At 38.3% G+C, this 13294-nt stretch overlaps 1 protein-coding gene across 3 annotated transcripts in view; it reads right to left on the minus strand.

The window, feature by feature from the left end:
- The window catches only part of ASAP2 (ArfGAP with SH3 domain, ankyrin repeat and PH domain 2), an 82329-nt gene that overhangs the window by 41987 nt on the left and 27048 nt on the right, over positions 1–13294 (minus strand). For all 3 annotated transcript variants that reach the window (XM_079328017.1, XM_079328015.1, XM_079328016.1), the window contains exons 4-5: positions 10219–10293; positions 8625–8674 (exon numbers count right to left, since the gene is read on the minus strand). In XM_079328017.1, the coding sequence (XP_079184143.1) occupies positions 8625–8674; positions 10219–10293 (125 nt within the window). The remainder of the gene's footprint in view (positions 1–8624; positions 8675–10218; positions 10294–13294) is intronic.

A 13294-nucleotide genomic window follows, 5' to 3' on the forward strand; every position in this document is an offset into this window, starting at 1 on the left:
TGCTTTAATATCTAACTACATCTTCATGTTTGTAATTCAGAATTTATCCTGTTGTTTTGCCACAATAATATGCTACCTCCTACCTGATAGTAGAGGACACTTTGTTCTAGGGAAACAAAAAACCCCTCGCAGCCATTTTGCAGGCAAATCTTCTGAGTGCTAAAGGCTGACTGAGTGTCCAATCCAAATGCAAGGATCAAGTCAGCTTCAAGTGTCAGTCTATTGTGATATTAACCAAATCCTCTTGGCAAAGGCAGTCCTGAAACACTGCCCTATGGAATTTCCAAATGTTGCAGGGCATTCAGGTTTTCCAGGCAGATCAATTAACCCAAATTAATAAGAAAATTGTGAAAACTCTAAAAAATACCCTAGAAGCAATAAGAAAGCAGCAAATGTTTTGTAATACTGCTATTCTTGGAGCTCATGCAGCACATATCACATATACAGACTTTGCTGACTAAGATTAAAATGTGAGCACGCGTCAGTCCATTTACAACACAGCTGCACATAACTAATATACAGTGAGCTCAGATGTAACAGACAAAGATGAAATACAGAACAAATAATTACAACAGTGAAATCAAAAAGAGACAAAGTGAATGGTCTCACACATTCAGTTTCCAATATAAGACCATTTTTACCACTCCAATTTGAAAAGCAACCATCTTTCAGTATAAATTACAATTTTGATTTCAAATAAAGCACTTTTGTCATACAGATTGTGGTATAAATAAGCACCAAAGACTTGTATTTCTTTTCTGCCAGTTAATAAAGGTAAACTATCAGAGCACCCTGTGTACATGCAGCAGTAGTGAACCGGCTGGCTGGAAAGCATCTCTGTCATTCTTCCTCTCCTTCTCCACAGAGCAATAATCCAGCCTGAGTCTGGTTACGTACATGAGAAGGTGCACAGACTGACTATAGCACCTGGAAGAAGCACACTTGAATTGGTAGCACTCTGGAAAAAGAAGTGCTTCTGAAGGCTATTTTGTTTGACAAAATAATACTAGATATTTTCATTTCAAATATCCTTTCTTAGTCTAGTCTTTCTTTTTAGCCTGACTCTCCAGACTCCAGCCCTGCAGTTTTTGGTGAGAGAGCCTCCATTTTATATCACCCTACTGCTTGCCAATATGCTCACAGTAAAGCATGTCTCTCCTATCACTCAAATCCTTAATGAAAAGTCACCTTTTCCTTTTGGAAATGTAGGAAAGGTTTTTCTTTCCATATATCCTGCTCTGAATGATAAAGGGGAAGAGAGCAGAAAGAGTGAAATATGCTCAGATATTTTCATCATTTCATCCATAACATCTGCAGATTCATTTAAAGACCTTTCCATTTAATTTGTAGGCAATATCTTTCAAAATAAAAATACTTAATATGAAATCTTAGACTTGAAACAGTATATTGTGGATGTGGTTACCTGAACTTCAGTCAAGCACTTAACACTGTTTCCCAGAGGATTCTCCTGGAGAAACTGGCTGCTCATGGCTTGAACAGGCACACTGTTCACTGGGCAAAAAAACTACCAGGAGAACCAGGCCTAGAGGATGGTGGTGAGTGGAATTACTCCAACTGGTGACTCGTCACTAGTGGTATTCCCCAGGCTTGGTGTTGGAGCCAGTCCTAGTTAAAATCTCTATGAATCACCTGGAAATGGGGATTGAGTGCATTTCCAGTAAATCTTCAGATGACACTAAACTGGGGGGGGATGCAGATCTGCTGGAGGGCAGGAAGCCTCTGCTGAGGGATCTGGACAGGCTGGATCAACAGGGAAAGGCCAATGGCTTGAAGTTCAATAAGGCCACATCCCAAGTCCTGCATCTGGATCACAACAACCCCAGGCAGTGCTACAGGCTGGGGACAGAGTGGCTGGATAGCTGCCCATCAGAAAAAAGAGCCTGGAGGTCCTGGTGAGAAGCCAGCTGAACATGAGCCAGTGTGTGCCCAGGTGGCCAAGCAGGCCAATGGCATTCTGGCCTGTATCAGTAAAAGCATGGCTAACAGGACCAGGCAGTGATCATCCTCCTGTACTCTGCACCAGCAAGGCCACACCTCGAGGGCTGTGTCCCACAAAGACATCAAGGTGCTGGATCAAGTCCAGAGAAAAGCAACAGAACTGGTGAAGGGTCTGGGGCACAAGTCTGATGAGAATTGGCTGAGGGAGCTGGGATTCTTTAGGTTGTTGAAAATGAGGCTCGGGGGGACCTTATCACTCTTTACAAGTACCTGAAAGGAGATTTTAGCAGTGGAATTTCAGTTTCTTATCACAGGTAACAAGAAAAAGGACAAAAAGAAACTGCCTCAAGTTACACGAGGGGAAGTTTTGATTGGATATTAGAAAACAAATTCTGCTGGAAAGGGTTTTCAAGCATCAGAACAGGCTGCCCAGGGGAGTGCTTGAGACACTATCCCTGCAGGCATTTAGATGTGTAGTTGCAACACTTAGGGACATGCTTTAGAAGTGGACTTGGCAGCCTTAGATTTATGGTTTAACTTGATTGTCTTAAATGTATTTTCAGACTTAAATTATTGTATTATTCTATTCTATGATTCCATACTTAAGCAACCTTGTTTAGCACTTTCACTCTATATCACTATTTCCAAGCTGTGACCTCTGCTTTGTCTTATGTGGTCACATTAATAAAGAAGCATGTCAGAAATACCTAGGAGCTATGAATATCAATGGTCTACTGAGTCAAGTTAGAGCTCTGAAGAAGTCAATCGAGAAATTCTTGCAGAATTTTCAGAAAATTGTTTCATACTGTGTAAAACATGAGTTTACCAAACTGGAAATAGCATCACTTAAATAGTTGTGCAGACATCTTAACAGATGACTGTATTTGACTTTGTTAATTTTTCACTGACTTCAAATAGTTCAGAAACAAATCAATGATTATTTCTAGATATGAGCGCTTGCATTTCTTCATAGTAATGTATTGTTAATGCCTGGATCTTAAAATGTCATAAGCACATTCAAGCAACTTGTTCTCTTCACTCAGTTGTGCAAGAGACCTCATGCCCAGTTTTTAAAAGGAGAATGACAAAGGAGAAGAGGTAACCACCCTTCCCAGAAATAGCTCATTAGTCTCCATTAAACCTTTACATTTCATAGCATTAGCACAACACTTGTTAAAGAAGACTTCTGAAGATAATAGGCATTTATGGGCCCCAAAATAAGGTAACTCTATTTTAAAAAATTAACATTTTTTTCTTTTCATGAAAATCAGGCTTACGTCCAGAATACAGATGTATTCAGCTAAAAAAAAAAAAGTTAATAATATGCTTCAGTATGTTTATAATTTTATTTCCTGTGTAAAATTGATACAAAGTCTTTACCTTGGAATCTACCACAACAGGACCGATCAAACTGAAGCATGTGGGTGATATCTGGCTCAGAGCCTTGCTGAATCTGATCTGTCTGCTGGGAGAATGAGCAGTTTTTATGACGTGTACTCCTTCCCCATATGGTCCCCAGCAGGCCTGCCATTAGTGTTTAAGTACACAGGGGAAAGCCACTGCCTCACAACAAAAAGAGCCCAGTCTGAAACGGCTCTCCTGAAGGACACAGACCAGTCCTGCTGTGCTGCTGTGGTGACCAGCAGCATCTCCCAGCTCTTAGGTGGGAAACAACAACTCTAACTGAGGTCCCATGAGGATACACTGCTTTAAAGCTTTAAAAATATTTAAAAATCTTTATAACTTCAACTGAGTCATGTTAATGATTGATGGTGAGAAAAGATAAATTATTCATTAATGTCATCTCAGGATAGTCCCAATTTTTGACTGAGGTAAGTTTGCATGAAGCTATAAGTTACTTGCTCCTCATACTACCTTATTCAAGAGCTGCAGGGTACAGAGAAATAGGGATCCAGCTTCCCTCAGTTACTTCAGCTGAAGTGATCCTGAGGAAATTAGTCTGAGAAGTTAGATGGCTACAGGGCAAAGGAGGTGCACAGTAATCAACAATGATGGATAGGGATCCAAGAGCATCAGAATGGATCTTAGCATCCCTCTCCCAAACAAGAACTAGATACATAGAAATTTTTAAATGTGTTAAATTACATATAGAAGTTGAAGCAGCAGCTCAAAGAATGTTATGGGAACAAAGCAAAGCAGATGCCATTTTTAAATTGACTTTATTTCTTTTCAAATAGGTCACACTTGGGTATACTTGCACCCAAGAGGTCATTGCAAAGGTGCAAGTAAGAGATGAGATAGTGTGATAAGCTTAAAAATTTTCCTTATAAGGACAGCAATCAATATTAAAACTGCCACTTCCCAACAGACTACAAAAACATCACTTCATTATCTGGCATGTAGCTTCACAGGTCTGTACTTGTGATTAGGAAATGCAGATGAACAATATGATGTTAAGCATATGATACAGAGGCATGTGCAGAAAAAGGCAGCCTAGTAGCCTTGAATAGTTTGTTAGCCCAAAGGGAAAAGTAAAAGAAAAAAAAAAAAAAAAAAAAAAACCAGGAAGAATTTAAAATATAATTATTCACATATTTGAAGAAATATCGGTGGAAAAGACAGCTCACTAAGCACACACCTAAAATTGGTTTTAGGCACAATCCAAACAAGGAGTTATCAAAAGTAATACCTTGAAGAAGACTGAGTAAACCTCTGGCTATTGGTACCTACATTCCCCATTCTACTCTGGCAATACAAGCTCTAGGTGAGACTGAGGTTACCTCTCCCAGTTCCTTTGTCCTTTTTATTAACACAGAGAGCATGAAGATACCACAACAAAACCCCAAAAATTTGCAATTAAAAATTTTTGAGGTGAATCTGCATCCACCCACTGCTACAGACGACCAAAGCACACAGCTATAAGGAAGTTTAGATCCATTTGGGACAGCCACAGAATGAAAAGAGTTATTTTCTTAAGAAACCTCAGCAGAATGTATAATAGCAACCCAGAAAACCTCACGGTTTTCCTATGTCCAAAAATTAGTATGAGAAAGAATATGACCTGAACAGATTCAAGCCCAAATTAATATTGTCATCCTAAATTGAAAACCACAGAATCCCTAGGCTGGAGGAGATCTTCAAGATCATCAAGTCTATCCTATGCACCTCAACTAAACCATGGCAACAAGTGCCACATCCAATCTTTTTTTAAATACATCCAGGGATGGTGACTCCACCACCTTCCAGGCAGACCAGTACTTTTATCACTCTGTAAAAAAGTTTTTCCTAATATCCAACCTATATATTCCTTGGTGCAGCTTAAGACTGTGTCCTCTCATTCTGTCAGTTGCTGCCTGGAAAGAGATCAACCCCCACCTGACTGCAACCACATTTCAGGGAGTTGTAGAGTGATAAGGTCACCTCCGAGTCTCCTTTTCTCCAGGCTGCACACCCCCAGCTCCCTCAGCCATTCCTCACAGGGTTTGTGTTCCAGCCCCTCTCCAGCCTTGTTGCCTCCTCTGGATGTGCTCAAGTGTCTCAACATCCTTCCCAAACTGAGGGGACAGAACTGGACACAGCACTCAGGGTGTGACCTCACCTGTGCTGGGTACAGGGGAAGAATGACCTCCCTGCTCCTGCTGGCCACACTGTTCCTGACACAGCCCAGGGGCCACTGGCCCTCTTGGCCACCAGGGCACACCCTGGCTCATGTTCACTCAGCTGTCACCAGAACCCCCAAGTCCCTTCCTGCCTGGGCACTGTCACACTGTCCCCAGCCTGTAACACTGCAGGGGGTTATTGTGACCAAAATGCAGGACTCAGCACTTTAATTTATTAAACTTCACCCCATTAGACTCTGCCCATTCATCCAACCATTCCAGGTCTCTCTGCAGAGCCCTCCTCCCTTCCAACAGATCAACACATGCTCCCAGCTCAGTGTTGTCTGCAAATTTACTAATGAAAGACTCAATACCCTCATCCATGTAATCAATAAAAATACTGAACAGAACTGGCCCCAGCACAGAGCCCTGAGGGACACCACAGGTGACTGGCCACCAGCTGGATGCAGGACCATTCACCACCTCTCTGGGCCCAGAGAGCCAGTTCTTAAACTAGCAGGGAGTGTTCCTGCCCAAGCCAGCTTTTCCAGGAGTATCTTTGAGAGACAGTGTCAAAGGCCTTGCTGAAGTCCAAATAGACAACATCCACAGCCTTTCCCACATGTCACCTGGTCATAAAAGGAGACCAGGTTGGTCAAACACATCCTACCCCTCCTAAACCCATACTGGATAGGTCTGATCATTTCATTAAACTTCTGGCTAGATCACATCATTAAACTTCCCATCTCTGGTTTTTAAAGACAAATGCTCCATAATGGCAGCTCTAACATCTCAATTTATCTGGGAACTGATCTTATGCACAAGAGGTTGACAAATCCCACAGTCCTACTGCAGGGGCAGAGGTCTCAGGGAAGTTCCAAAACTGAACTTAACTCAATCAAACAACAGAAAACTGTGCTCCTTGGTACAAGCACAGCTTGCACCAGAAAACAATACTCCCTGACTGCCAACCTGATGTCAATAAAAGTAATTTCTGCTGTTGTAGAACAGCCTACAAAAAAAGGCAAAAAAATAGCAGCCCATTGTTTTAAATAATTTTCTTGTACACCAAATTCCCAGACTCCCTATCCTGAGCCTCAAACAGATGATCCTTTGGTCTTGATCAAAGTCAAGGAGTCCAACAGGCTGGACTAAGAGCTTAAAACTTCAAAATATTGATGTGGAGCTTTCATCTAACCACTTTAAAAAAAATAGAACACTCAGTAATTGTACCAGCCCACCACTTAGAAATGCCAAAAAAATGGTTCATGGATCTGAAAGAATTCCCTGATGAATATGTGCTACCTTCAGCTTTTGCATGTTGAATAACCTGGCACATAAATGGCTTAGAAATGAACACTGTCAAAGAGGTTTGCTTCATTTGTTAAAAAATCTTGCAGAAAGTAGAGATAACTGCAAGTGGGAAAAGGAAACCCATTTCAGATCAAAACCCAAGTGTCTTACTTGAAAGCAAAGTTATAAAACGGGTTTTCTAAAGGATTGCCAGTTGAAAGAAAAAGAAAAAATCTCATCATACAAGCAGCAATGGATTCAACACCACAGACAGAAAAACACATCGTCAGCATCATGTTTTCAGGTCCTGAATGACATAGCACACAGAATATTTCCAACATGTCCCTCAAATGAAAATTCCCAACAACACAAATACATTTTCTAAGAGGACTTCTTATTTCTCAAGCTCTTAATTAAATTAAATAATAACTGATAATATTTCTACCAGCTCTGAGCAAACTGATGATCAAGTACAAATCTTTAGATCACTTCAACACACTCATCCTAGTGAATATTAGATCAGCAATCCTAAAAGCACTAGAGATCTCGGTCTAGTAGTAATATTGCTCTTGCTGTATGCCCCAGCAGTGTACAACTTTATTTTAAATTCTGCACATAAATTTCGTAGGAGGTCAGTATGAATAGTCACACACAAGTAAATAAGCTTTCAGATCCAACAATCAAGAAGTGCTAGACAACAGCAAACTAAATTATAGGACTATTCTTTAAGGCCTGTCCTCAGAGACCAACCACTGCTATAGGCAATGATTAGAAATCTTAATTACTTCAATAGTCAATAACTGGTATGGCGCCAAATGGGACTGCTCACCAGTGTCAGGAACATAAAACACTGGAGCCATCACAACCTTCTATGGATTTAGAGTGCCAGACCAGAGGTTTATCTCAATATTTCAGAATGCTTTCTTATGAAAAACCAGCTATAACTAGGCAGTTTCAAAAACCAAAAGCCACGCAGGTAGTTCCAACAATTTGATGCTAGAAAGCACTAACTAGACCATTCTCATTGCTATTCACAAAAGGAATAATGAAGTTTAGCTAACTGGTTGCTTTTGTCGTAAATCAGCTACAGGAATAATTTCTGAAGACTTGAGACAGACTAAGTGAGTACCAGAGAATCATTATAACTTTGTGCAATTAAAAAAATACATAAATGGTGCTAGATTTTTAGCCAGTCTAGTTGGCTGTGGATCTGCAAGTCATTTATATTAAATAGTGTCACCATACGTGATTCTTCTGGACCTGTATCATCAGAGATGGTCTGATACAAGGCAGCGTTATTTCAGAAGAAAAAAGATACTGGACATGTGACAAAAAACTGATAGTCATAATCCAAATAGTACTGTAATGTGGAAGAAAATTCACTACAAAATTCTACTTCAGAGACTGTCAGCTGTACTGATACAATTGACCTGGCAAACCCTGGAAACAACTGCCCCTGATGTAGGGCACTGAACCACTTAAGATTTACTAGGAACCAGAATAAATTGTGTTTGACAGGTGTTGAGCTTTGTTGACTCATTAAATTTATTTAGCTGGACATAACATTTCATTTTTTATAAACTTTTTTTATAGCTGTTTATACAGGGTATCTGGTAACTTCAAACAAGTGGCTTATGCTAAGCTGGGTTAGATCCACAACATAAGACACAATTTACAAGCCTCCCATTAGGTGTGCATCCACTTCTAGTACATGCTGCACCTCCTGACATCATCCAGCCTCAGCATTAAGTAATAATCTCTACAGATTTCAGTTGCATTTCCCTCTTAAATAAAAGTTGGAAAGATACATACACTTTTGTTTCATAGTCCTTCCAAGCTTTATCGAAGGGTTTCTTCAGGTCCTGTCAAGAAAAGAGAAAAAACAGCTTTTTATATGAAAAATACTGTGGCTCTAAAAATGAAGACACACCTTGGCTGCTTGCAGAGCCTATTAGAATAAGGGACTTCTTGAACCTAAGGGTTCTGAAAAAGCAATCTTGCACATAGAAAAAGCAATCATGTAAAGAGAATTAATACACTTATGTATTTGAAAGCATCTCTAGGATGCTTTTTACTATGATTTTTACAGCTCCATTTTACTCCTTAAAAGGTATAACAACATGTTATCCCAAGACCACACCATGCAATTAATCTAACTAACTACTTTCTCATCATTCTGTCTCTGGCTCTGCTGGAGAGAAGACCCTGTCCTGAGGCTGTGGTATAGCCTTGGCTACAAACTTGATTCATCACACTAAAGTTTAAAAAAATCAATTTTCCACTGACTTAATTAGAACAGTATAGACCTTATGGTTCAGCATAATTAATTCTGTGAGAATTCTGAATTAGTTATATTCCAAATTCCTTTATCATCTTTCCTTTAAATATGGCAATTTGGATAAACCTATCTTAATAAGTTATTTCATTGATATCTAAAACTGCAGGAGCTGAAATTTTTATGAAGTTGAAGAGAACAGACAGTCACAAAAAATATTAACTGTCACACACTGGAAAAAAATTGCAATTACAGATTAGGAATTAATTCTTACATGTTAGTTATTGAGACAGCTACTAAATTAACTGAAGTAGCATCTGATTATATTCTCAAGGCAGTGGGGAAACTCTTGTAATAAATGTATTTATTCTGACACAGAGAAGAACATAAGTGAAATGTGGTAAGCAAGCAATACAAAGATAATAAGTCTATCTCACTAAATAATCTATTTATCTTCCAGTAATTTACAGAAACCATTTTTAGTCTATGTACATATTTTTCTCCTTCCTTGGATGTCCTAGAACAATAGCTGCCAGTTGTTTCCTGTTTGCTCACTACTAAACAAAGCAAAAGCCAAGTAAGTTCACTCACCATAGGCTCTGAAATTTATCATAAACATATCATCATTTGAGTCCTAAGATGCTGTTATTTCAAATAGAAAATGTCCTGGGCCATAAACAGATAGATTTCAGCTTCCTTTAGGAAAATCCTGTGCTCATAATAGTCTAATGTGTGTTCCTTAAAAGTTCCAGGTAAGTTTAGAATGCTAAATGCTAGAATGCTAAAAATCCTTTAAAATGGAGTACTACCCTTCACTCAACTAAGTAAATATCTAAATCTTACACCTCTTTCTCTGCTTATCTTCTGCATCTCAGGCCTGCTTTTAAAGCTTCTCAAATGTTGTTTTGTATACACATTCAAGAACATGAGGTACGTGAACCCACAAACAGAAGGCATGGCTTAATTACCAAAAAAAACCCAAAAAACAAACAAAGCCTCCAAAGTTTTGTTTATTGAGCTAATACAATACTTGAATATCCTACACCTCCCAGTATGTAAGATTAATACACTTGCTAAATGTATCTACTGCACCAACAACAATCCTATATATAAATAGGAACAAAGACATACCCCTTTCACTCCTTTCAGGTCTCCCTTCAGCAAACTGTCCAATGGAAAAGTGATTATATTGTTCATATTCTGAATCTGTAACAAGAAAATTACACCAAATCAGTCAATGTATTTAGACACAGAACATAAACTGTCTTAATACACACATTTCAGAAAGTTTCTCAAGGAAATCTCACATATCACTTTCCTGTCCCTGCCTTATGCAGATGTTTATCAGCACAGCCAGGAATCAAAGATGAAAGCAACACGAGTTAATTAAACTCACTCTGGAAACACTATAACCCAAGCCAGCAGGAAACCTCCAGAATTACTGCTGATTATAAATATCTCAACAGTGTCTGCAAAATAAGACCACTAATTTTTACACTACCTTATTTCCCCATTTAAATCATACAAAAATGATCATACTATTTTTTAGCACTGGTAACTCTGAGTTCATGAGCATATTTTATATTAACCTTGTTTACTTTCCAGTGCCCTCAGACTTATTCCATAAAGCATATCTGCTACTCTCCCAATACAAGGCATCTTATAAAGAGAAAGGATGTTGGCCTGTAAAAGAGCCACCATTCCAATATTTTCCATTTGCTTTTAAGAAGCAATACATCTGCCTTATTTACCTCATACAAACTTTAAGAATTTTAGGAGGTCTTCAGTATGTAAGTAACTCAGGAGAAAATAAGTACTTCAGGAAAATAAAACTTATTTCAAATTAAGAAAGTGATAAAGTTTTTGTTAAGTATCTGTACAATAATATTTTAATAAATAAAAAGAAAGATTACAGGAATAAAGCAGCTAGGAAAAGATTGTATATCAACTCCTTTATTATTCAGGGAAAACATTCAAGATATGGACCATAATGTCTAGGCAGAGAGTTTAAACTGTAACTGTTCAAAAGGATTGGTTCCTCTGAGGAGTAGAACCCAAAATACTTTAGAATAATACAGTCAGAAAAAAATCAGAATAACTTTTGCAGCAGTTCAGTGAAAATTACCCCAGGATGAGTTATTCTTTTTTTGGTATTTCATGCCGTTCTTTTAAAATGCTATTTTTTTTCCAAGGTCTGAAATCCCTATATGAAGATGGATTTCAAATGTTTCAAATTAAAGAAAGAATTTTGCATAATGTAGGAACAAATGTTTTTATTTATTCAGGAACAATGTCAGGAATACCAAAATCACCTTTAGCATAATCCTTTCACAGAAAGACATACTACATTTGAAGAAAAATATATTTCCATTTATGGATGCTTCAGTCTCCCCAGAACTGTAAAACACAAAATATTATCACTCTGTAGTTACTTGGTGGCGTCACTAGAACAGACGCTGTGATATGTAACAGCTGTTGTTAAAATAAACAAGCAAAGCCCTGCTGTCCCCACCTTTCCTCCTCAAAGAAACTACCTTACTGCATTTGCTTGAAATTTCAGCCACCAGTCAAAGTGGACCCTCATCAGTTTTAAAGGTTACACAGATTGTCTCTGCATGGGAAAGCTAAAGAAATACAGAAAATCTGGTTTTTCGAACTCTTAACACAAATCACATTTTCCCTCCTCCACCTTACTTTTTCTCCTCCCCAATAAGCTGCAGGAGCCAACCATAGCCCTTCAGAATCAACAAGTTAAATTTCAGCTCTGGGTTGGGGCTAGTTTTTCAAAGTACTTTCTGTAAAAGTTGAATAAGCAACGTACACAGGCTTAGTTGTCAGTGCTGGAAACCATCCACACCCTAAGTCCTCTGCAGGACTGCCACATGCACATATCAACACAACCATCCCCAAAGGTAATAAAATTTTATGTCAGAGGTACAGGAGATAAGTGCAAAGGTTTAAACTGCACAACACCTATGTAAAAAAACTCCAAAACTTCTAGAAGCTGCAAGTGCACATCCAGAATGGTTATTCAGTTGGAAAAGAGGTCTTTTTCAAGATACCCATGTGAAGTTTTCTACTTTGTTATTCTATTTTATGAGTATAATGCAGTCAAATGTCTAACTTCAGGATCAATACTTTCATAGTCTCTATTTAATTAATCTTCACATTCAGTACACAAGAATAAAAAGCAAATAATTTCTCAACAGCAGACTCAAGACAACTGATTTTTCTTAAAGTCAATTAAAAAAAAATTCAAAGTATTATCCCAAACATACTCATGTAAACATCAATCAGACTCCAAAATAGTTATGGCTATTTGCTAGAATTTCACACCATGAAGCCTGGAGTCCAAAGCAACATCAAAAACAAAGCAACAACAACAAAAAAAAAAAACTCTACAGTAGAAAAACTCTACATTCCTTTAAAAAGTTTAGAGAATGTTTGACCATTCAAATTAATTCCTTCTGAGTGCTATCACCTGTACATTACTGTCAGTCTATTGTATTCCCTATGCTCCTATTCTACTTGTAACAAAAGTAAGCATACATAATGCATGAACTTGTCATTATTAACCTAGTTAGATGAATCATACTCCCTCATATTTATAAGTCAGCAAGCAATACACAGATGAAAGATCTTACATGTTTTTCCCCTCTTTCTTGAGAAGCATAAGCTGAACTATCTAAAAATATAGACCCATTTTTGGCATGCAGAGAAGCACTAATATGCTGCAGCTCCTACCTTGTGTACAGAGTACAAGGAGCTAGAACATATGCAATGGCCTCTACATTTTGACTACTTGATGTTTTAAAATATGCTTTAAAAAAATATACAAAGGTGCAAGAAAGCTTCACAGATACTGAAGTAATCCCATCTCAGAGAAACACTAACAAACTCCATGTTAACAAAAAAAAAAAAAAAAAAAAAAAAAATTAGTTGACCTCATTTCCACTTCCAACATTGCTGCTTTGGCACTTGCAGTTTTCCTCTGACAGTTTCCAACAAGATGACAGGGTAAAAAATTAAAACTTCCTAAGCTGGAGAAGGCTCAGAGAAGAAGAAATGGCAGGGGAGAGAACAGATAAACAAAACACATAGCTGCCAGAAGTGCTGGTAGAGGCAACAATCAAGCCAGCATTTGTAAAGGGGAAAGATGTTCAAGTGGTTTAAGGGCCTATGGCTAAACATTTAAATTTGCTGTTTG

This window comes from Erithacus rubecula (assembly GCF_903797595.1).
Source record: "Erithacus rubecula genome assembly, chromosome: 2".
In the NCBI taxonomy this organism is placed as follows: domain Eukaryota; kingdom Metazoa; phylum Chordata; class Aves; order Passeriformes; family Muscicapidae; genus Erithacus; species Erithacus rubecula.